At 42.7% G+C, this 25874-nt stretch overlaps 1 protein-coding gene across 17 annotated transcripts in view; it reads left to right on the top strand.

Annotated features, from left to right (window-relative positions):
• Positions 1–25874, top strand: part of MAPKAP1 (MAPK associated protein 1) — a 235613-nt gene that overhangs the window by 185091 nt on the left and 24648 nt on the right. For 16 of the 17 annotated variants that reach the window (XM_082403308.1, XM_082403298.1, XM_082403296.1 and 13 more), the window contains 2 exons: positions 4799–4939; positions 21492–21629. In XM_082403308.1, the coding sequence (XP_082259434.1) occupies positions 4799–4939; positions 21492–21629 (279 nt within the window). The remainder of the gene's footprint in view (positions 1–4798; positions 4940–21491; positions 21630–25874) is intronic. The other variant, XM_082403292.1, reaches the window with a different exon arrangement.

The following is a 25874-nucleotide window of genomic DNA, read 5'->3' as shown; positions in this document are numbered from 1 at the left end:
ACGGTGTCAGAGTTAGGATTTGAATCTACATCTCTGAACTCGATGTTCCAGGTTCCTTCCAGTGTTATTAAGCCCCAGGGCCACATCCCGGCTCTCTCTCAGTACCTCCTCTTTCTTTCTTCAGTGCAGGCCTTACACCCCGCCAGCCTCCTCCTTCCCCTCCTCTCTGCTTCCCTTTGCTCCCTCTTCCCTGGCCTGGTGTTGCCATTAAGACAGGTGCCACTCCTTGTTTCCTTTTTTCCTGATTCCTTACTCCAGACAGCTAAGCTCCTTCCTCTCTTGGATTTTCTGCTTGTCCCCCAGTGCTTTCTGTATCGTGAATGTGCTCTCTGTCATCCTTCCAGAGCCTGTTGTCAGTCCGTTTGAGCTCTGGTGCTCAAGTCACTTTTAGGCCCCCCCCCCAAAATTTGATCTATCACAATACATCTTTGAGTTATTGCAGCTCAAGCGTTTTGACACAATACATTATGGTAATCCATGGCACATAGAGACATTAACACTCTCGACTTTGACAAAATACATTGTGAAGTCTTTGAAGGCACCATTATAATTTATCTTGTCATTCATGAGGAGACCCAATTCAGCATTAATGTAGATGAACACAGTGTGGCTTTTGTTTCATTTAATTGCTTGTGACCTTTTTAATTGCTAATTTAACAAAATACCAAAGGGTTATATTTCAATTAAGTTAACAGTTTGGGGAGTGGGTTTTTTTAATATGTTTATTTTTAAGACATTCTGGTTCTATTTTTTTACTTCGAGTAGATAAAAATGTCTTCTCTTAACAGAAGTCGTTTTGGAATGTGAAGTTGATAGTACAGTAATATTTTTAATATGCACTGTGGTGCAGTATCAAGCATCTTTCATGTGTGTTTGGGTTCACCCCTTTCTAGAAGGATACAAACAGTAAAGGTGTACATGCAAAGTCAGAACTTTCCCGGTTTAAAAAAAAAAAAAATGATTTTGCTATAATGCTCTGCTTCAGATGTGTGCCTTTAGATTGTCTGTTGCATGCATCATTTATTGGGCACTTCTCTCTGCCTTGTCCTGTTTTCTTGGTGTCCTGTAGTGAATTTGTAAGCTCCTGAAGGTCAGGAACCCTGCCTTATCTTCATCAATGTCCCTTCCCAGTTTAGCACACTGCAGGCATGGGGACAGTAGTTGCAGGTTGCATGGCTGACTGATCTGTACACACAGACATGCCCCCTCCAAGCAGAGGCATTCCTGAGCCTACTTTGAGAAATGGCACTGGAACTCCAAAACCAGAAGTTGTTCCCATTCAGCAGATAACCTGCTTGGGGGTGAGCGGCATGTATCAGAGGTGAGTGCAGGACTGTTTCTTCCTTCTCTGCTCGCCCGGTGCTGCTGCCCTTTTGACCGTAAAAGTAAACACACCCCATGCCAACTGAGGCAAGGCTCAGAACTCACCCAAGTATCAAGGGGACTTAAATCCTCAAATGGGATATGAATTTACACTGTCAGAGAGTAGAAGGTCAATGCGAGAAGCATTAATGTGTTGAGCCAGCTCCAGCTATATAAGTCTTGAACAAAATTAATATGAGGAAATTGACAAGCTTTGCTGGTTATTCCATAGTTTTAAGACCTCTACTAAAATCCTATCATCTCATCTGCCCATTATTAACATTTCAGCAAAGTTTTCATTAATCTCGCACAGCAAATTTAGGAGTGAAAACTGGCATTTGTTTGAGCTTTTAGGACTACATTAGCTGGTGTATTAAACAAAATATGTCATTCTTCAGTAGCTTCTGCAAGAAGCTAAATCAATTTCCAGCCATATTTATGCACCACTTTATCTAAAAGCATCTGAATTATCATTTACAGCTAAGATGCTTTATTAGCAGCTGGCATTGAAATTGCTCAGTAAAAAATTATGTCACGTTATAGTAATTTTTAAATTGGTTTTAATCCAACCTCATAAAATGTAAAACTCTTAAGTGTGTTTTTTTAAAAATAATTGGCATTTTAGCATAATGAGCTGTTACCTCTTTCCAAATCAAATACCTGCAATATTTAGAAAATACTAATTGGTAAAGAAAACAGAAGCTCTTAAGCTGAGTTGTATCTAATAATGGCATTTTCTCAGAAAAGATGGCTTTAAATGATTTAAAACATGAAAGGATTTTAGTATTTCTCCAAAATTCTCAATTTAAAAGGTTCTAAAGTAAAAGTAAACACACCGTGGCAGCTCTGTTTTAGGAAAAGGTATATTTGGAGAAAGTGAATAACTATTTGAAACTTTAATTTCTAGCCAGCCTCTTGGCTTGCGATGTGGACGTTACTCTGGAGACAGTAGCGATCATGATCACAGCATCTCTATCCAAAATCACAAGTGTTCCAGAGAAAGGAAACAGGGTTACCCAATGACCCTTGCAGACGTCGAGTGCAACTTTGCTAGTCCTAGCAATGTGATGTTGGTTAAGTCACTAAGCCTCTCTGATCCTGGGGATACAGCACTCGGTATTCATCCAGTAAATTGTTATTCAGCTCTTGCTTTATTCTGTGCATGGTAGCACTAGCAGGGTCTGGGCTATGGTGTTTAGTAAAGCAGTCACTCTGCCTCTGCTCTTGGGGTTACAGTCTAATGGTGGAGACAGACGATTACTATCTGTGATAAATAACCTGAAGGGAAATGCAGGGTGCAGTGACAGAAGGAGCTGAGCTAGACTTAGGGTTCCTTGGAATGTCACTTGAGCTAAGCTCATCAGAGGGATGGGGAGGAGGCCTGGAGAAAAAGGCCAGGAGGGAGTGGAATGGGAAGAAGGGTGACCTAGGCGGAGAGGTCAACACGTGGGACTGTGTCACAGGCATTCGGTGGCTGGCCCGTTAAGGCCGAGGCTGCAGCCTTACTGAGGGGAAAGCATCCTTGTAGGTGCTAGAATGGTCCAAGCTGGGAATAGTTGTAGCGTTTGGAAATAGAATGCACAATTCCTAATAAATTAGTTAAATGTGAAGGCATCAGAAACCAGCTTTGCCTTAAAAGCCTCCCCTGTAAGCAATAACTGTGGGAAGGAAAGTGTGTAATTGGTAGGCATAGAGAATTTTCCAGTTTTATGCCCAAATCTAGAGTTTTCCATTCCTCCAACTCTGTGCCAAGGAGTTCTCTCGTGGTCTCCCTGTGGAACCGTCTCCGCGTACTCATCACAAGGCCTTGGGCACCCCGCTCTGGTTGGCCTCTTCTAGACAGATGCTCCCTCCCACCAGCAGCCACACCTTCAGAGGACCGCATTTCAAACTCAGGCATGGGGGGTGACGAGAGTTAGTTTAGCTTTGCTTATGTGACCTTGGGCGTGTGACTTTGCCTCTCAGAGCCTCGGCTTCTTCATCTGTATAATACAAAAATTATAGGACCTACCTACCAGGTTGTCCTGAGACTTAAATGCATGTGTGAAGTGCTCAGCACCATGCCTGATGTGTGAGTACTCACCTGTACTAGCTATCATTATTGTTATTGACTGATTTGTTTATTTAGCAAAATTTAGTGAGAGCATGCCAGTTGCCTGTACTGCTTGCAGGAAAAGATGTAGAGATGAATAAGAGACTTTACTTATCCTCACAAAGTTTCCAATTTAGGACACAGCAACCACTCAGCAATTCTAGTGCAAGCCTGAATGTGATCAACTATGACAAGAGAACAAAAATAATCATGACTGCTATTTATTAAGCGTATTACATGCTAGATTCTTTAAATACGTTTTGGTATTCTGTGGATGGCAGATGCTGGGGTTCAGAGAAATAGTCACTTGGCCACTATCACACAGTAAGTTAGAGGCAGAGCCAGGAATTGAGCCCAGGTCTCCCTGGCTCCAGAGTCCAGTATAAACCAGCTGCTATGGTGTTCAAGAGGAGGTGGAATCTGAGCTAGCCTGGGTGGAGTTTTGACAGAGGGATGTTCTAGGCCAATGGAACCACATGAGCAAAGAACCAGAAGTAGAAAAACCTGAACCTATATATAGTCTGAGGAGTTTGGGAAGAACTGAGAGAAGGTATGTGTTAGAAATGACAAATAAAATGGGAAATTTTTGTTTCAGCAAGATTGTGGACGTCCTTGATTGCTTGACTGAAAAGAGTGTGCTTCATGCAGGAGGCCTTGGGAAGCCAGGGAAGATTTTTGAGCTCCAGTCTTCTTATTTGTCCCCAGTATCAATATCAGAGTACTTAGTGCACACTACACGTTTGATGAGTGAATGAGTGATCAAAGCTTTAGAAAGATAAATCGGAAAGTCCTGTAGTAGCTGGATTGCTGAGGGAGCCTGGTGGCCAGAAGGCCATCGAGGAGACTCTTACAGCCATGCGAGCGTGAGCAGGCTCACGCCTGAACCGCTGGAGGCTGTGGGGCGCAGGACAGGAAGCTGATAAACAGACAGTTTGCGAATCGTGGGAAGAACAGGGATTCTTCAAGGAGCATGGACTACTTTTCTGATCAGGAAAATTAACAGAAAAAGAAGCAAGAAGTGTGACCACCCATGCTTTTGTGGTTTTGACTTGCCCTTGTGGAGACAGAGCGTCTGGCGAGCAGGAGTTTTTCTGCCCTCTGTATTGCTGCTGCCCAGCCAAGGGCCTGCCATAGAACAGGCAGTGTTTGTGGAATTAATTGTTGAATGATTAATATGTTACCATTCTTTGTTTACTGGAATGGCATTATTAAGTCATCGCTCAGCCTTTTCTTTTCCAAATTAAATAGCCCATATTATTTTAATTTATCCCAAAGCATTTTAAGCAGACACCATTTGCCAAGCCTCATGTATCTTTATGTGTTAAACTGCTTTTTCCTCCCCAGGTTCAAGGGCAGACGGGGTTTTCGAGGAGGATTCGCAGATTGACATAGCGACAGTGCAGGATATGCTGAGCAGCCACCATTACAAGTCATTCAAAGTCAGCATGATTCACAGGCTCCGATTCACAACTGATGTACAGTTAGGTAAGTGTGTCAGCTTTCTGTCAGTGGTCAAGGTCGAAATAGGGAAAGAAACAACATACAACTTTTATGTGACCTGAATGACTAACGGTAATTTGTTTTCAGAGAAAATGTTGAAGCAGTGAAATTTAAAGTAACTCCTTTTTCCCACCTGAGTGCTCTGTCTTGTCTTCTTTTTTATGAAGCAGAAGATTAGAAATAGAACTAACTTGAGACTCTTTGCAAACTGATTGACTTATGTGAAGTTCCATAATTTTCATTCTGTAATTCTCCTACATCCTATCCTTAGAACTGCTTTATAACATTGCTACTTGCCTTTTCTTACTCCATGAATCCACTCCCTATTCATTCATGCCTTTATTCAGGAAGCTTTTTAATGATCTCAGAAGTTATATTTGGATCCTCACCAGATAATCTAGAACTAAAATTCAATTAATATTTGGGGTTAATTTGTTTCCATTAAGTGCTAAATTTCTGTTTTGACTGAAACCTAACAGAGGTAGAAAAAGTGTCGTAGTGGTCAGCAGAATATGAATACGCCAACATCATCGCCATCCTCATGGCCGTCATCTATAGGTATGCACGTGTATTAGGCACTGTGCTCAGTGCTTTACATGCACTACTAACCTACCTAAAAGGTAGGTATTTTTACTGTCTCCATCTGACAGAGAAGGTAAATGAGGTGCAGAGAGGTGAAGTCTCATGCCCATGCTCACACAGCAGGTAGGTAGTGGTATCAGGGGCAGAACCCTGGTCTGGCCAACTGGAGTGCATCTGCTGCGTAAAAGAGGATGATGGGAGGGCAGGGGAACGGGTACAGGTGCCAGGCTTACCCAATCAGGGAGCTGAGCTACTCCCGGGCCCTGCCGAGACCTCTACCACACTGCCTCTTCCTGGGCACCACACTGCCTCTTCCTGGGCTTCGTTTGCTTCATGCGTAAAGGGAGAAAGTTTGAATTCTAACTCTAAGGCTCACTAATGTTATGTTTCTCACAAATGTTTTGTAAATGTCTCATAATAAAACCTTTTCTAATGTGGGCATTAGTGTGGCTAATTTGTAATAAGTCTCAAAAAGCTCTCAAATATTCATCCCAACTTGACTGACAGGAGCTTGAAATATGCTGACAGTAGCTTACTAATTAAGAGATGAGCATCAGAATCACATCTGGTTTACATTGTGGCTCTGTCGACAACCAGCGGTATTAGGCAAGTGTCTTAATCTTTCTGAGTCTTGATTCCATTCTGTTTAAATGGGAATATCAGTGTGGCAGCCTCTTAGGATTGCTGTGGGGAATGAATCAGATGCTCCACTTAGCTTAGCACAGGGCCTGGCAGTTGGTAGACTGTAAATGAGAGCTTTTAGTGGAGAGGCAATATAGCGGAAGCTTGGAGGACAGACTGAAGAGTTAGAAGCCTGGGTTCAAACCCTGGCTCATTCATTAGCTGTACCAACACAGGCAAGTGATGCAGAGCCGCAATCTCCTCCTCTGTAAGATGAAGATAATAGTCTCTGTCTCATAGATAGGGTAATTACGGGGACGAAATGTCATTATCACACGCGCAATACTTAGAAAGGCGCATGGCACATAGCAAGTGCTCAGTAAACGACAGCTTGTAAGATGATGGTGATTCTGACAGACTAAATAGATGAATTAGCACCCAGTATCTGAATCGGAACACACACAACCTACCTTTTTTTCCCCTCCGTAAACCTCTTTCTCCCTCCTCACAAAAAAAACCTCTAAAGTGGTAAAAATTGCTTATTTAATGTTAATTCTTAAAACATAAAGTTCTTCAGCATTGTTCTTTCTAAAGATGCTTTTTCTGGTATCTCTCATAGAAGTAAAATTAATAAGGCTGCTCAAAAACAAGCCAGATGCCCAAAAAAGGGGGAGAAAGCACATGTTGTATGATATAACGTTCAAAAGTACACAAAAATAATATGTGGAAGTAATGATAGTGGTTATCCTGGGGAGTGAAGAGGCTATAGTGACTGGATGGGGGAGCATCTGGGGCACTGGTAAGTTCTGTTTCTTGATCTGGGGGCTGATTACATGAGTATGCAGACTTTGTGGAAAAGTCAAGTTATATAAACTCTTGGGATTTATACACTTTGTATATTTTCAATTAAAAGTTTGCTAAAATAAAAATGCTACTCAGACATCATTTGTGTTTGCCTGCAGTTCTTTCCCAGTAACAGAGGGTCTGCTTTTTCTGAGTGGGTCTAGTTTTACGAAGCCCAGTAAGTAGCCTGACTGCAGTCAAGATAGAGGTCCAGGGTACAAGGCGAGGATTTTCCCAGGTGAGCATAATCCCTGCTGTTCCCCAAGGTGCAAAGCAGTGCCTTGGAAAGATAACCAAGAGCGTGGCTTCTTTCCCCACATTTTTTCCAAAGGCAAAAAGCCAAACTTGAATTCATCAGATTCTGATCTGTATATTCATTCAAAGGAAAAAGTCCACAAAAGGATCTGTGCAAAGAGCCCAAGTTCTGCAGGTGAGAATGGGTTTGAATCCCAGCTTTACCACTTGCCTGCAGTGTCAGCTTAGACAAGTCCCTTCCCCTTTCAGTCTTAGTGTTTGTCATTTATGAAGTGGGAATTATAATGTTTACCTTTGAAGATTGTGTATGAAAGTGGCCGGTAGTAGCTTATCTTAGTGCTGTTACCATTGTCATTATTATGTTTATTTTGCCTATTGCTTTCTCTCCTAGTCCACCATCTTTTTTAACATCTTTATTGGAGTATAATTGCTTTACAGTGGTGTGTTAGTTTCTGCTGTATAACAAAGTGAATCAGCTATACATATACATATATCCCCATATCTCTTCCCTCTTGCGTCTCCCTCCCTCCCAGCCTCCCTATCCCACCCCTCTAGGTGGTCACAAAGCACCGAGCTGATCTCCCTGTGCTATGTGGCTGCTTCCCACTAGCTATCGGTTTTACATTTGGTAGTGTATATATGTCCATGCCACTCTCTCACTTTGTCCCAGCTTACCCTTCCCCCTTCCCGTGTCCTCAAGTCCATCCTCTAGTAGGTCTGAGTCTTTATTCCCGTCCTGCCCCTAGGTTCTTCATGACCTTTTTTTTTTTTTTTTTTTAGATTCCATATATATGTGTTAGCATATGGTATTTGTTTTTCTCTTTCTGACTTACTTCACTCTGTATGACAGACTCTAGGTCCATCCACCTCACTACAAATAACTCAATTTCGTTTCTTTTTATGGCTGAGTAATATTCCATTGTATATATGTTCCGCATCTTCTTTATCCATTCATCTGTCGATGGACACTTAGGTTGCTTCCATGTCCTGACTATTGTAGATAGAGCTGCAATGAACATTGTGGTACATGACTCTTTTTGAATTATGGTTTTCTCAGGGTATAAAAATATGGAATGCTTCACGAATTTGCGTGTCATCCTTGCGCAGGGGCCATGCTAATCTTCTCTGTGTCGTTCCAATTTTAGTACATGTGCTGCCAAAGTGAGCACTAGTCCACCATCTTGAAAGTGTTTAACCAGATCACTCAAATTAGGTAGTGGCTCTATTGGCAAACCCACAGTGGAGACTTGTCAGGTAGAAATAGATGATGATAGTAATGCAAGTGTCTCTGTCTAGAGCATTGGTTCTCAGAAGTGAGGTGACTGGAAGCTGGTCCCAGTCACCTCTGAATGCTTCCAGTGGCACACATAGCACCCTCTGGTGGAAAGTCACAACTGAGGAACGTCTAAAATATTAGATGTTGTCAGAACATTTGTTTCTGTTATGAATCTAAATTCAGTCTTTACCGTTATAAGCAAAAACTTCATTAATTAATCCTAAGTAATTTTGTGACAATCGGATAAACTGTGCCCACGAGTACTATATCATGCAGTGAATAAATAAGTTCATTTCCTATTCCCATGTAGATGAGCTCAGGTATGTATTAAGACCCTTACTTCCGTCTTGGAAAGCAGATGATAACACCCTTTTCATTCTCACAACAACAACAAAAGGCTGCACACAGTAGTCCAGAAATTCTTTCTTTCTGAAACAGCATCTACTGTGAAGTTCAGGGCAGCAAATGTTCTTTATGAGCATTCAAGTGAGCAGCTGGATTCTGAGATCAGTAAATAATTTATTTTATTTCATCTGACTAGCCAGGTGCTTCAGATCTTTCCTGACACTGATGGATGGTCTCCTCTGCTCGTCCATCCTGTGTCAGTCAGAGCAGAGGTTCCACTTGCCCCCTGTGGCAAGTTCTTCTAAGTGGTGTGTGTCTGTGTGCGGCATTTACCCAGCAGCACTGCTGATTCCACAAAAAGCCACCCGTCCACTCTGAGTTAGCGGTACGTGAGAGCGCAGAGCCGAGGCTCGGCATACCCAAGCTCTGCGGTGCCATCGTAGCAGCCTGCCTCCTGACTGGGGAGTAGGGGCCAGTGTCCCAGTTTTACCCTCTGCTGTTTGTTTCTGGGAAAGTCAGGGGATAAGAGACTCAAACTTTGATTTGCAAGACCCAAAATTACATCAATTTTCCACCAGACTTTTTTTTTTTTTTTTTTTTTTAGTCTCAGCATTTCTTTTAATAACAAATTGTTAACTGAATAATCCCAGTGATAAGCAATGTGTTTTAAGTATACTGTGGTACAGCCATATACAGAAATGTTATAAAACCTTTGAGAGGAAGCCCTCTCAAAATTTTTATTGAAATGGGAATGTATCAATATGTTAAAATAGAAAAAATAACATTTACAGTATGATTTGCAGCTATGCAAGTATGAGTATATGTACATAAACACATATATGCCAACACATGTATACGTAAATATATATATATTTTAAAATTCCTCCAAGGAAATATATCAAAATGCTAATAACAATAGTTATCAATGGGTGGTAAAGTTACAAGTGATTTTTTTTCTTTTTTTCCTGGGATTTTTACAGTGATCACATATGGCTTTTCTGTGGAAGGGAGCTTTTTTCTTTTTTAAAAGCCTTTTCTCTTCACCATATTAAACAGAGAAATGAATGAAGTAGTGTGTTACTGCCCATCTGGATATATCACATCTTACTGCTTGTCAAGCGGCATATCCTACATCATGCCCATCTCCAGTCACAGGCAGAAAGGACAGAAACTCAGGCACAAACACACCCCATCCAAATGGCAGTGCATTCACTCTAGGGAGCAGCCTAAGTAGCACGTACAGCAACTTCAATTCTCCACTCAAACCACTCCCCATCTCTCACCCAACGTTTTAGGTTTACTTTTTGATGTGATACAGTACTCCTCCCACAAGCTGCACGTGGGGACAGACCATTTTAATCCTCTACTCCGTGCCACTCAGTCTGTCCTTGAGGGAAATGCTACCCATTTAGTAAATTTACCCACCAAGCCAGAAATCACCGTCATTCTGGACACTTCTCCGTCATCAACGGAAACAGACAGGTAAGCCTTGCTGCTTTCTAAAAATGGCCAGTCCTGCTTGGCAAATGACAGCATATGCTAAGATTTCTCACTCCTGCAGAGCATGGTCCACCAGACTTTTATATGAATGAAAAACTTTATTGGAGTCCATTAATGAAACCTGGGACAAAGATCTGATCTTTTTAAATAATATTAACAAGAAGAATTATAATTTTTAAAAGCAGTTATCGTTTATCAGATGCTTGCTATGTGCCAAGCACTCTGCTGATGACTCTCTTACATGCGTTGTCTCCTGTAATCATAGTACTTTATTAGATAGTACTGATATTATCTCCATTTTTTATGTGAGGAGACTGGGGTATAGGGAAAATCTAGTAAGTAATGAAGCTGGGATCAGAACCCAAGACTGTCTGAGGCTGAGGCCTGTGGCTAACTACTAGATCATGCCTTGAATGCGGATCGTCATTGCACTAATACTCTGTATTTCTATCAATATAACAATGTACGGTATACAATGAACTTTCACCCCATTACCATATTTAATTGACACAGCACATTGATGAGGTTATTCCCATTTCATGACAAAACTGAAGCTCGGAGGAGTTAATGAAATCATGCGATGTATATAAAGCACTTGGTGCTTCCTGGCACATAGCTGTTACTTAATAAGTACTAACTCTCTTTCCCTCCCTGTCAGCCATCAGATACACAGTAGGATATCCAGTCCCAGTAGCAGAACTGGGACTGAAACTCAATCCTATACACTAACTCCAGTCCATCACGTGACAGATGCCTCAGTCATTAATAACGTCCCTTCCCCAAGGAAGTGATTACTTCTAGTTGGCCGGTTCCAAAACTTCTGCCCATCCCTCACTCCCCCCATCCCAGCGTCTGGAGGTCAGTGTCGGTGTAGCACGCGCGCTGCTAGCCCATCCTCCATTCACGTTGTTAATCAGTCACTGCACTTCTTCCCTCTGGGCCCACACCTGACCTCAGAATCACTTCCAACACAGCCTTTTTTTTTTTCTTCACCACGTGGCATGTGGGATCTTAGTTCCCCGACCAGGGATCGAACCCGCACCCCCTGCATTGGAAGCACGGAGTCTTAGCAACTGGACCGCCAGGGAAGTCCCATCCAACACAGCCTTATAGGCGGCCCCTACCAATCAGTTGGCGTTGGTTCATTCTTAAGTTGAAATCTATTTGCCATCCATGCTCTGTCAACCTGGAAAACTCACCAAACAAAGCCGTCATTCCTGTATTTCCCAAAAATATTTTTGGACTATTTCATCTTGTCTGCTTCCCTTCCATGTCGGGCGTAAAAGTACAGGTGCCCTTTAAGTGTAGACCTTGCCTGAGCTTATACCAAGTTGAGATTTTTTTCCATTAACTTGAGCTCCTGTATGCTTGACCATAGGATCAGGCACTAAGACATGGGTGCTACCCAAACATGCCAAGGCTGGCAGGTTGAAGTAGGTTTGGGGAAATTGAATCTAAAAGGGTCAGATGGTGAATGCCAGCCATGATCTAAGAAGCCCATAGTATACTATCAATAAGTTCTTGTTGGCTGGCTGACGGAAACTGAATTACAACACACCAGCCAAGGGACTGCCCATAAACCCATGTAAGACTCAAGGCAGAGAAGGTCGAGACATGACCATAGCATACCTCTCATTTATATGGTACCTTAAGGCAGTGGTTCCTACCATGACCGTGTATCAGACTCACCAACTCCCTGGCCTCATACCAGACCTGCTGGCTCAGAATCTCTCCTTAATTGTGGGGTTTGGGAAATGCAATCTCACAGTATTTAAAGGACTTTCTTACCCCTTATCTCTTTGTCCAACGCTTGTTTTTACTGATTGGGCAGGTCAGCCTGGTTTTCCCAGCACAGGGTCTCAGGCTGAGAAATGTTTTGATAGTTGTGCCACTTGTGCTAACTTGACTCCTTCACCTTTTCATTTGTCGATATTGACCATCCCCATGTCACCAAAGGAATATGTTACTGAATACATAATATACCATGAATCCCGTCTGTGTCATTACTGCATATATAATCTAACATAATTCTGTATAGGATATACAAATTCTGTATAGGGTTTACAGATAAAGATTATATTATAAAACAACCTCTACCAAAAGTTTCCATGGTTACCTCCATTATCTCTTCATAAAACAATCCATATGCATAATCATAACACTTGTGATCACAGTAGTTTTTTAACAACAGCATCCAGTACAGTAGCACACACCTTAGAGAAAGCAAAGAGATTTCATCTCATAAACAACTCCAAGGTTGTAATGGCTGCCCAGAGCACCGTGCTGAGGTAGCCTCTCACGCTGTATCTGAGGGCAACATGAGCTCTGTGATTGATTAAAGATGTCTGCCTTGGGCCTGAGCGTGATGAGCGGCAGCATGTTTGCCATCTGTTGTCTTTCCTGGTTTATTCTACTGCAGTTACTATTTAACCCTCCGGTCAGTACCTACAAGCCAGCACTCAAAGAAGACCTTATCACAGTATTATTTTTTAATATGTACTATGCAAACTTAAGAAACACATTACAACACAAAACTATGTGAGTGGAAGCAACAGCTGTGGCCTGGACTTTATTACTCCTCAAGCTCACTCTGACGCTGAAAGTAGTTCATGTGGTTGTATGAATAAAATATTCGCCCCTGTTATTTTCCAATGGGATACCTATGGAGTATAGTTCAAGTAATTACATAATCTGGAAATTCATGTTCTTAAGAAATGGATTGATCTTCCTTCCACTTTTCCATTTCATATTGAATACTAAGGAGATACCCTTCTCCATTCAAAGGCCCTAAAATGTTCATGAGGAGACTTGCATCATGTTTAACTCCAGGATCCCTGGGTCCTTGAGTAATTTGAGAATGCAAATTCTAGCATTCTAGTATTTTTTAAAATATTTATTTATGGCTGTGTCGGGTCTTAGTTGCAGCACGCGGAGTCTTTCGTTGTGGCGCACAGGCTTCTCTCTAGTTGTGGTGCGTGGGCTCCAGAGCACATGGGCTCTGTAGTTGTGGCGTGCAGGCTTCAGAGCGCGTGGGTTCTGTAGTTGTGGCACATGGGCTCTCCAGTTGTGGCACGCAGGCTCTCTAGTTGTGGCATGCGGGCTTAGTTGCCCCACAGCCCGTGGGATCTTGGTTCCCCAACCAGGGATCGAACCTGCGTCCCCTGCATTGGAAGGCGGATTCTTAACCACTGGACCACCAGGGAAGTCCCAGCATTCTAGTGTTAATAGTAATAAACTAGCAATAAATTCTAGTATGAAATGATTGTTCTCTCCCTATTGTGACAACAGTTTCTGAACCAAAATTTGGAATAGAGTTTATCAAATCCTAATGAATTTATGAGGTAGCAGGACAGATACTATCAAGACTGCCTCCAGAAAATTTCTTTACCACATTAATGCTTAATGCAGTGATCAAGTCAAGGGAAAATCCCCTGACCGGGAATGTCGGAAACTCGAGAGGCTTTTTCTAACTGTATACTTTCCTCTCTGCTCCCAGATCTACCCTTTTGAGAATTCCTGTTCAGTAATCCACAGTTACTCGTGACAATGTGTCAGGCTCCTCAGATGGCTGAGAAAGAATTAAGAATTGGAAAAAGTTGAGAACCACTGGCATAATGGAATTAGTGGGAATCGGATACGTGAGAGTTTGCCAAGGTTCCGTATTCTTTTTACCACTTCCTCATCCTTGGCACTTGAGCTCTGCCAATGTACTGGGGCCTGGGCGTAGGGACGATCAGGTTTTTCCTCATTCTGCAGGTGATATTATAAATTCTCTTAGGAAACACAGCATTACTGCTGTGTTTGTGGCGCACGGTCTTTGTTGCTCCGCGGCATGTGAGATCTTCCCAGACCAGGGCTCGAACCCGTGTCCCCTGCACTGGCAGGCGGATTCTTAACCACTGCGCCACCAGGCAAGCCCCTATACTGCCATGCATTTGATCACTGTAAATGTAATGCATAGTGAGACAAAGTGGGTCTTTTTAAGCCCTAGCTTGGTAGTATGGGATGTGAATTATGGTTATAGCTCTGTCATTAATGGGTGACATCAGACAAGTCACATCCCCGCCCTGAGCCTCAATTTCTTCATATGGGAAATGAAAGCCCCAGACTAGGTGATCTCTCATTAAGCCCAAACAGCCTTTGTGTCTGATCCTGTGTGTAAATTCAGAGAAGTATCAAAGACTTCCCTGCCTGCTCTGTAGATGCTATCGATTGGCTGTATAAATTCAGCAAAATCCACTCTGGCAAAGAGTTGTTCAGTGACACTCCCCAGGGGCTTTTCCAGGCTTTCATAGGCTCTAGGTAACCTGAAGACAAGAGGACTGGAGAATTGTATAAAAAGCTACTCCAGGATTTAACAGCAGTGGGGCTTTTGTAGTCTTGGATTCACAGTTGTGGGAAATTGATGAATGAACCACAGCTCATGATGTCCAAGCAAATAAGCAATAACTCAGGAAATACACTGAGGCGTGGAATGTTAAACGCCCTAGTTTTTGCCAAGCTGGTGTTTCAGCTTACTAGAAGGGTATTTTAAGTGTGCCTTGTGGGGCAGCTGTGCCTTCTAAGAGTCAAGCATATAGGAAACAGCTGACGTGTCGGAACACACACCGACCGGACTTAGTCCCGTAGACCTGGGCTTCAACCCCAGCTTTGCCGTTTCCTAACTTGATTCACCCCGGTCAAGTACGTCATTTCACCTTTCTGAGGTCATTTTTAATAATAATTTTGATAATAATTGAGCCTTTATTATGTGCCAGGCACTCTGCTCTTTTATACATGCTTAGGCCATTCTACCTTCATGACACCCTAGGAGTTGGTACTGCTGTTTCCTCATTTTACAAAGGAGAAAGCTCAGGCTCACCGAGGGAGAAGTAACTTTGCCCAGGATAATACCAGTGAGATCAAGATCTCCAGATTCATGACTTGGAGACCTTGTAGGGCAGGGGTTCCCTAGCACAAACGTTTCCACAACTTCCAGATGTAAGAACGTTCTTCCTGATGTTGAATTGAACTCGTGGAGGCTGCTGGGAAGAGGTTTGCCCTCTTGGTGATGGGAGGTTATTGCAAGGATTCGTGGGGATGAGGGCATTGGTCTTCCCAGGTGGACAGTTGTTCTGGATCCCGGTGCTTCCAGTACTGGGGTATAGAGCCTGTCCCAGAGAGAATCACCTCCCACCCCCACCCCAGACTAGCGCCGGGCAGGTCCCTTGTTCCTATCCCTCCCAGGGCTCTCTGAGCTCACTCCCCTGTCCTGACCCTCATCACTGGGTCTGTATCACATCCCTTAGCCCAGTGCCTGACTCCGGGTAACAGTAGTCATGAGAAGTAGTCGTATATGTCACTAGCTATGGATTAAGCACTATTCCAAGCACTTTTACAAGTCTTACTTCACTTAATCCTCATAACAAGCCCATGAGGTGGATTTTATTATCATCACCATCTATTTATAGCAACCTTCCCAAAGTCACATAGTTAGGAAGTAGGGAAGCTGGTACCCGAACTCAGGACTCTGTGACTCCGAAGTCCCCTGTTCCTAACCTCTCTGCACTACTGCCTTTAAATGTAAAGTGGGGTGCTACTGCCTTCCTGGTAGAGATGTGGTGCGCTCTCAGTAAGTTGCTACACACAAAAGGACCCAGCGCAGGGGCTGCCCAAAGTAGGTACCCAGTCTGTGTTAGCAGAAGATGATATACAGGGCTCATTTCCTCTTACGGAAATCTTTCGGTTAGCTAAAACAGACAAGGGTCTCCTTGTGATAACTCTAAAGCATTGGACAAATAGTCTCCCCAGAGAGTTGTATATACATTATAGTTGCATTTTTGTTTATTTTGAGCTGTCTTGTTAAGGAAGGATTTATATGCTGGCGTTGATGTAGGACAGCAATCAGGCAGTGTTTTCTGCCTTTGACAGTTGGTGTGATAGTTTGCTTCCAGTGAAGTTTGACTCACTGTATCTGGAAGCTGTCAGAAGTGGGAACATGAAAAGGTCATGACGGATGGCTTTGGATAAGTGGGTTGGGGAGGAGAGCTGGTAAAGGAGACAAATGGCCTCCTTGTTTCCGAGGGAAGGGGCTGACCCTGGCCGCTTCGGGCCAGCCCCCACCCTCTCCTCCTCCTCACCGGCTGGGCTGCTGGGGTGGAGCCTCCCTGGGACCGTTTGTCAGAGTGGCACCGGCTTGGGCATAACGCAGCTTCTGGGAGCCCTTCCCAGCAGCCCAGCCCCTCAGGGACTGGAGAACTGCTAGGTGGAAGTAGTCTTCAGTTTAGGATCACTTCTCATGATTACCAGTTACAGAATTCAACATACTCACTTCCTCACATTTTAAAACTTGGGAGGGAATTCCCTGGCAGTCCAGTGGTTAGGACTCCACGCTTTCACTGCCAGGGGCGCGGGTTCAACCCCTGGCCGGGGAACTAAGATCCTGCAGCTACGTGGCGTTGCCAAAAATAAATAAATAAATAAATAAAATAGAAAATAAAAATTGGGAAAGAGTACTGAATTCTGAAGTAGAAACAAACAAACAAAAGTCAACTTTTAAAATGATGTTTGTTTTTATTTTTGGTGAAATTTCTACTTTGGAAAAATATAGAAAAGAAAAGAATGTAATCCCACTGGCCAGAGTTGACTTGACCACTCTTACCAATATGAAGCATATCCTTTTGATCTCTTTTCTATAAATATTTTTCTGTCCTTTTCACCTAGTGTCATAAGAATTTTTCCAAGTCAGAGCTTTTCTTATACATAATTTTTCATGGTTGTATTGTATTCTGACATGGTTGTATTAACTCTTGTTGGCCATTTAAGTTGGAGAAATGTAAACTTAACAAAAGCCAGCTTCCCTTGTTTTCTTGGACGTATGTTTATAATTTGAATTACTTTAAAATAGTGCATAAATGACACTTTAAGGAGTGCCTCTGCCTTTCCTTCAGTGACTTTACACAAAAACTTTTCAGAACCATGCTCAGTGGTCAAACAGAAGAATACTGGTAGGATTTCATGCTCCAGTTTGCCATGTATGAACAAAAATAGGTGTACATTTATTGGCACATTTGAATATTATTTGTTCCTTGGTGAAAATTGAGAGAGGAAACTAAAGACTAGGTGGGCAGAATTTCTTATCACATCTTCTCGACTTAGCTGAATGGGGCCATGCAAAGCAGTAGAAAGTATCATACTTGGGAACCAGATGGCTCTGGGTATGAACACAGCTTTCCCACTTAAAAGCTCCCCAGCCTTGGGCTTCCCTGGTGGCGCAGTGGTTAAGAATCCACCTGCCAGTGCAAGGGACACAGGTTCGAGCCCTGGTCAGGGAAGACCCCACGTGCCGCGGAGCAACTAAGCCCGTGCACCACAACTACTGAGCCTGTGCTCTAGAGCCCACGAGCCCCAACTGCTGAGCCCGCACGCCTAGAGCCCGAGCTCTACAACAAGAGAAGCCACCGCAGTGAGAAGCCCACGCACCGCAACAAAGAGTAGCCCCTGCTCACCGCAACTAGAGGAAGCCCACGTGCAGCAACGAAGACCCAACGCAGCCAAATCAATCAATCAATCAATCAGTCAATCAATATCCCCAGCCTTAGACAAGTACCATCATCTCTCCTAGCATATGTTATGTAAAACACCTCACACAGTTCCTGCAGAATAGTGCAGTGGCTGAGGGGACAGATTCTGGAACCAGATTACCTGGCTGTCTTCAAATTCCAGCTTTGCCACTTTGTAGCTGTGTAAACTTGGGCAAGTTACTTAACCTCCCTGTGTTTCAGGTTCCTCATCTATAAAATAGGGAAAAACATAGTAACCAACTTCATAAGGTTGTTATGAGATTTGAATCAATGCACACAAAGGATTTCTAACCTTTCTGGCACATAGTTGATGCCAGTTAATGCTTCACGGCTCTTTGCCCCTGACCTGGCCTGTAGCACCAGCCTCCAAACTGGTTTCCTCTCCACCAGGCTGCCTCCTCCTGTTTGCTTCCCGGCTGGATTCCACAGACTCTGTCTTCAACAGTAGTGGGGTCTGGGTGTGCTCAGGAAAATGGGCTCCGGCAGTGGGCTGTCACTTGTCCAGCAAGAGCGAATAGGGTCCTGTGGGGCCGTGTGCCCTGCTTTAAGAAGCCGGACTCACGTATCTCGAGCAGGGTGAGGTTATTTAATGTACAAAAGGATTTTTCCCATCAGGAGAGATTCCCCTACAGGTTTCTTTAAATAGTGACTCCTCTAGGCAGGCGAGTGTTTTACAGATCATTAACTACTTGACTGAAAGCCTGCAGGGCAGAGAAACTTAAAACTAAAGTGTTGGGAGCCCCTGCCAATTACAGATCAATCCAAAATGAAGATAAAGTATCTCTGAAACTAGAAGTCACTGGGAAAATGTGATTTGATTCAGAAAGAAATCTGATTTCCACGCATCTCTTTTGGAACACACCACTTGTTTAAACGGTGTTCCACCTGCCTGCCTGTCTTGAATCTAGTGCGCTCGTCTCCCACGTCTTCATCCCCAAACTGCAGGCTTGGGGTTCCCCTCTGTGAACAGTGACTGCACAATAACCCCAGGAAAGGGTGTCTTTGGGAAAGTGTTCTTGTGGCCGAGCAGAGCTTAGGCAATTGATGCAGAGATACAGCCCATAATGGATGAACTATACAGTAACAATTTGCAGATAAAAATAATAGAAGTTAAAGTATACTTTACATGATAAAAGAAAGATGAAAGAGGACGAGAGTCTGTTATATCTGAGATGGTTACAAAAGTCCTGCTTTGTGAAGTAGGCTCTGTTGAAAAGATTGATGCAATGGGGAGTGACCTTGGCTTGGAGCAGGAGCTGGTGATGTATGTGTGCGCATCCCTCTGCTAAATGGACCCAGATTTGTAGCACTAATATACATGGGAGCCCAGAACCAAACTCACTACGGCAATAAATCAACAGCCACTTTGGGTGTCATTTCTGGTTTATACTCCACTATTGTTCTATCACTTTAATTCATGTCACTATCATCTTTTCATCTGGAACAGTTTTATATAATTTTCCAGTGGAGTTACCTGACAAATCCTATCAAATTAACAAGCTACATTAACAATATTGACTGACTACGGCTTCAGGAGTTGGAGGGCCGTAGAACAAAATTTTAAAACCGTGTCTCTCTGATGATGATCTTTCCCCCTCCCTTTCTGAGAAAGGAATATGGGGCAGGGTTTATTGCACATAAGAGATCTGCACATTTATTTTGCTCTGCTCATTTTGACTTTTATAAATGTCAAAACAAGAAGCAGAAGGGAAAAAAAAACACTACCAACAACCACGGTGTAAGTACTTTTCTTCTTTCAGGGAACTATAGAAATGTCCAGATCTTTAACATTTAATGACCAAATTGGAGGGAAGAGTGTAACTGGGTAATCTATTTTAAGTGAAATGTAATAAAATTGGTCTCCTGATACATTCTCACCCTCCTGAAATCATCTAGACCTGAACGTCCAGAGTCAATTGGGCTTATGACGTTATGCCTAATTGAAATACGGTGTTCCTGAAATATGTCTAATGACAAATTCCAGCGTTCGATTAATAAAAAATACCGATTGTTCATCTTTTCCAAAGACCACACGGTAATGACCAGGGTTAAGCAACTGAACTGCAGTATCTCCTTCAGACAGTAGGCGAGACTCTTCCGTAGTCTGTCCAGTCTTCTGCCTTTGTCTGACGGCTATTTGGGATTTCTGTATTCATAAAGTAAAATAGAGATGAATGGAGTGTGTGGCAGAACTAATCACTAGGATTTTGTTTGTTTCCTTTTTTAATTTTAAATTTGGTCTGACTGTGGTCATGGTGTTCTTTTGATTTTTGTTTTTTAATTTAGCTATTTCTTTTACCTGCCTTATCTTACGGCCTACTAAGTTTTCTCACATTATATTTTAAAATTTCTAAGTGTGATCTGTAGGATGAACTATGTTAATTCTGGTTGTCTTTTCTGTTGCAGTATGAACACTTGATTGTTTTAATTATTTCTTACATTTTTACTTCGTTTTGCTTTTTTTCACTTTGAGCCTGACCTTTAAAACTGTGGCCTAAAAATTAATTACTTTTAAGATTCCATCTGGGGTCCACTCTGGAAGGATATTGAAGGGTTTTGTTTCACTTCATGAACAGATTCCTCGATTTTCAATACAAGGAAAAAGAGAGCATCTAACCAAAGCCTTTGTGTCGGGCTGGGCACCTTCTGGTTGGTGATACCAGGAGAGCAATTGCTGTGCGTTTCTGCAGTTATCCCAGGACACCCTCCATCCCTGGCGTCACCTTGGTTCTCCTAACACCTTTGCTCCCAGTCACTGCACAGTGTGTTATGTCTTTCACAGCTCTGAAAATGAAACCTGAAGTCCCTGTAGTTAATGTTCTGGATTCCTGTTAGAAAGTCTTTGTTACATAAAGTGCACACGCAGTGCTGTCTCTCCATCGGTGGAGAAGCAGTGACCTCCACAGCCTGAAGCCAGGCTCCAAGACTTGAACTTGGAATGTTTAATGTGAAGGATCCTTTGATCCTCCTGTAACTTCCTTTAAATACAGTATGGATAATTATTTAGTGTCAGAGAATTATTTAGTAAGAGAGAGAGATTTTTCCTATTTTTAGTGTGCAAGATTTTTCCAGATCAGAAACTCTTCATTGGTAGCCTAGCTATTTAGGCATAGGTGATGTTACAGCTTATCTGTCCAACCCAGATCTTCTAAAACAAAACAAAACAGAGACCACTGATCAAAATTGTTTAAATGAACCTTATCTTATAGTAACTATATTTCATTAACAATATGTAGATAAACTCTATATTGTATCTGTGTTATATCTAAGGAGGTAAGCTTCTTAATACCTTTTTATATGGTTTTTGGTTGTTCCCCCTCCCCCGCTCCGACCCCAGCTCACCCACCCAGGAAACCAGACTGTGCAGCTTTTCTGTGCCATTTGGAGTCTCCTTATGTCTGTCTTAAGAAGCCTATGGCATTCCCCAAAGCCCTAGAAAGAGCTCATGTTCATGCAATTTAGGATTTATAAGACAGGTCAAATGATTACACTGAAATCACTTACACCTTGTACTTCTTGTGGCTTCTTTTTTGTCCTCCCCTTGGCCTTACAGGTATCTCTGGAGACAAAGTAGAGATAGACCCAGTTACGAATCAGAAAGCCAGCACTAAGTTTTGGATTAAGCAGAAACCCATCTCAATCGATTCTGACCTGCTCTGTGCCTGTGACCTTGCTGAAGAAAAAAGCCCCAGTGAGTAGTCCCTTTTATTTATGTCTCCTTCCCCTCTTCCTCCCTTCCCTTCTGTGTGCTGGGTACCAGGAGAATATATTGCCACTGTGTCCTTTTTTCCTTGGGTCTGTTTAATTCATTACCAGAAATTTCTTTTAATTAAATGGGATTGTATTATGGTGCCCAGAGCCTGACATGGGCCCCTGTTCTGTTCAGTCTTGACGGCAGTAGAGAACCTCACAGTGGTTCCTGACCTCAGTAGTCCCCCGCTGAGGGCTGGGGGCACAGGGGCAGATTCCTGACGGGAATCTGCACTCACCAGAGCCCTCATTTCACTTTGTGCTCCCTTCCCCTTCCCGTTTGGGGTACTGGACCTGTCAGACCTGGACCTGCCTTCCTTCCTTGCCAGATCGAGGGAAGTTGGAGGATTTCCTGTGGCGGCTGAAGACTAGACTTAGATATCCATCATGCCAGAGGTGTCATCACCCTCCAGATTATTGGCAGCTGCATGACCTACCAGCTCGTAATTAAACTCCTGCCTGGTCCTGCAGAAGCGATCACTGCTGGGTTGGCACTCCTGTGTTTAAATTATCAAAGTAGATATAGTGTGGGTGTATATTTTAGCATATTATGTTTTTGCAGTTAAGTAATTGAGTGTGGCCTTTAATCATTTTTAGGGCTTCAGTCCCATCAAGAGGCAGAAAGGACACAGATGGCAGTGATATTCCTCCATGGAAGAAAGGATTTGTTAGTTGCCTGGAGAAGGCTATAAGACAGTGGTTCTCAAATCCAGTGCGTTACCAGCACTGCCTGCAGAGCCTATTTAGAACGCAGCCACCCAGGACCCACCCCAGTAGGTTCCGATTTAGTAACTTGGAGTATGACCTAAGCACCCAATTTGTGTTAATCCCCTTTATTCCAGTGTCTGCTAAATTGGGGAACAAATATAAGGAATGACATACTTAAAAGGAACAGTAAGAAATCTAAAGGCCAGCAAGTGTCTATAATATGGCTCAAGTTTTTGAGATGAAACTGATTAAACAGGGGCCTAAAGAACAAAAACTCGGCCTGCGGACTGGGCACATATGCCACTTGGCCTCATTTATGGTTGGGTATTTAATTGTTTTGTCAAATCCAGCAGTGCTGGGCTACATGGTCTCCTCTTTTCAACTCATTAGCCTACAGCTTAGCAAGAAGGGAGAACATAGTGGTGCAGGGGAAAGGAGTAAAGCCATGCCCACCCCGCTTCCCACCATTCCTGTCATCCCAGTGAGTCCTCGATGGCTTGCAGAGGCAAGATGGCTGCCAGAAGGAGTGGTGAGAAAATCGCCTGCTACTCTTGGGCCCTTGCCCCAAGGCAGCCAGATTCCATCTGCCTTTAGATAAACATCTTCTTCCTAATTCCTCTCACTCCAACCAGTCAACCAGTAAATATTTCATTGTTCTAGCATCTTTCTTCCCAAGAACTCAGAATGCTTTGAAAAGTAACATTTTATAAATTCTCCATGTCTCTGAGAAATGAAAGGCAATCACTTACACATTGCATAGGGGGATAAACTGGAGTGGAGAGGTTAGAGAAAGAGCTAGAAATAGGATTCAGATTTCCTTTACATTCACACCAAGACACTCACTGTGTCCAGGAGGGCTGTGATTCAGGCACCAAACGGTAAAGGATGTAACACACCCAACCTAGGAGGGAATGAAACAGATGCACAGCTACCACCTTTCTGTTGCCTCTAAGGTCATTCAGTCAAAAAGTAATGTAATTATCACACATCTGTGAGAGTGAGGCCAAGTTCCAAGCATTAGGGATCCAGAGCAGATGTGGGCCCCACCATTTCAATACGACTGTATTGACAGTCGAGCAGGAGAGTCTTTTGTCGTATTCTTAGACCTACTGAACGGTTCTGTGTAAAAACTGCACAAGTAGGTTTTATAGAGGTTTCCCCCTCTCTCACTCTGGCCCCAGAGATCTAGAACTATGACCCTTTCCTGAACAGAGAGGCACACTGCCTGCCCCAGTAAGATACTTCCTGAATCCCCGTCCCCACCACAGCACTTTCAGACCTTGTCCCTCAAAGCTCTGGGTTCTCAGGGGCTGGGGTGTGTGTGTGTGTGTGTGTGTGTGTGTGTGTGTGTGTGTGTGTACCAATTTGGGGATTCTGCGCTTAAAAAGTCAATTGATAAAAAGGATTTTGCTGTTTTCAAAAAATGTTTGAAAGTTGCAGGCTCACAGAATAAAATTCAGACTCCTCAGCATAGCCTTTACAGACCTTGACTCCTCCAAGCTCATAGCCCGTAATTTCTCATCCTGAACTTGAGCTGTGGTCACTGTGAACTACTGGCACACGAACACACCTTGAATTTTGTGCTTCTGCTGTTCCCACTGCCAGGAATACTCCTCCACCCTGACCCTCTCTTTAATTCATGGACACCTCCGTTTCCTCACTCCCGGCCCACTCATTTTTCAAGATCCAGCTCCAGTGTCAGGCTCTCTCTGTACGTTTGCCCCCAGGCGTTTGCACACACCTCTGGTAAAGCAGCTCACACACTGTGCTGTGTTTACTAGCGGTCTGACCCTGTCTCCCACCCCGCCTCCATGCTGAACTCATTGACCAGAGACTGGTTTCTGTATTTTCGTTCCCTAGCACAGTGCCTGCAGGGTTGTCCTCAGTGAATGTCTTGAAATAGAGCTTAAGGAGGCCAGAATTGAGAAACCGAAAGTTATTCAACATAATTTATGCTGTAAAGTGCCCAAAACAAAGATGTATTAAATGAATCAGCTTGATGCTGTTATTTTTTTTTTTATGATTTCCAGTATCTTCATCAAATTAATTCATTGACTTAATCTAAAGAGTTCATCTTCAAGAACATCATCAGACCACAGAATTAATCTATGGGGCTTCTTCTTCTTCTTCTTTTTTTAAAGGATTAATGGTAACCCTTTTTATCTTTTGTGTCTGTTGAACCTTAGAAAAAAGTTATTTTAACAGCACTAAAGAAATGAAAGTCACTATATTTCATAAGTTTAGCCTGTGATTTTTATCAGCATAGTGATGTATGTTTGTAGCTGAGTTTACATCAAAAATTATTCTTGGGGCCTTCTTAAACGAATTATGGCAAAGAGAGAGAGTCTAGAAGTAGATAAGGTTTTTGATTTCTGCAGTATATTTCCTTTTTCATGTCTTTATCTCTCATAACACAAGTGTCTTGCCGAAGACTGGAACGTGTGACCAACTGGAATAATTTAGTTGTGAAAACAGAGCAGACATGTTATTAAACAGCCTTCTTTACAAAAAGGCACTAAGTGTTGGGAGGATAATGAAGTTGTCCCCAGTCTTACTTGAGACATGTTTGTCAGAATTTTGAACAGAAAAGAAACGGTTTTTAAAACCTCGAATATGGCCAGTTTTCAGTGTTTATTGAAAAAGCCGCTGTCAAACCATTAATTTGGTCGTCATAAAGAACACAACTCAGGTTTAATTGATGCTGTATCCAAAAAGTATGTGAATAGCTGACTTGGCAAAGGGACTGAGCATTAGAGCGCCTGCAGTGAAACACATAATTACTTATATTGTGGAATCAGAAAGACCCAGACTCTGAAGCCATACTCCATAAATAGCAATTCTATGGCTCTCTTTCCTTCCCCTAACTTCTACCTCATAGGCCATGTTCTCATAGGGAAGATTTATTGCTCTGTCCCTGTGAGTGTTTAAGACCTGGAACTTAATGACTAAATAGATACATGCCTTTAAAAAAAATTGTACATATAAATATGGACTCTTACAAAAGTTAGTTGAGAAAATCAGTGTGTCAACAGCCCTGAGAAATTAAGAACACATTCTGCCTTTCTAGATTAAAAAAAAAAAAAAAAAAGCTGTACGCTGCCATTATTATTCAAATCAGTGATTTCTAAGTCTGATTTTGCCACTCCTTAGGATATCTTTTGCTGTTTGAAGGATGTCACAAACCTCTAAAGATGAATTAATTCTAATTTCATTTTAACTGAACAAAGATGTGTACATCATATAGGAGAATGTTTCCATCAGAAACGACCATGGTTAAATTGTCTCAGAAATAATTCTCCATCCTTATACAGGTCTAGATGTAGGCTTTAAATGCAGTGGACACTTTTTTTAAGTATTGGCCTCAAATTCCAACACTGAAACAAAAGAAGGGGACCTTTCTGTGAAATTAGCACCCGTCGGGGACTCTTGGGCTGTATTTAAATAAAGTACCAGACTTAAGCGTGGCAGGTCTGGTTTT

This window comes from Balaenoptera borealis (assembly GCF_965194805.1).
Source record: "Balaenoptera borealis genome assembly, chromosome: 8".
In the NCBI taxonomy this organism is placed as follows: domain Eukaryota; kingdom Metazoa; phylum Chordata; class Mammalia; order Artiodactyla; family Balaenopteridae; genus Balaenoptera; species Balaenoptera borealis.
Note: the sequence above shows the minus strand (reverse complement) of the source record. Positions and strands in the feature narration are given on the sequence as shown.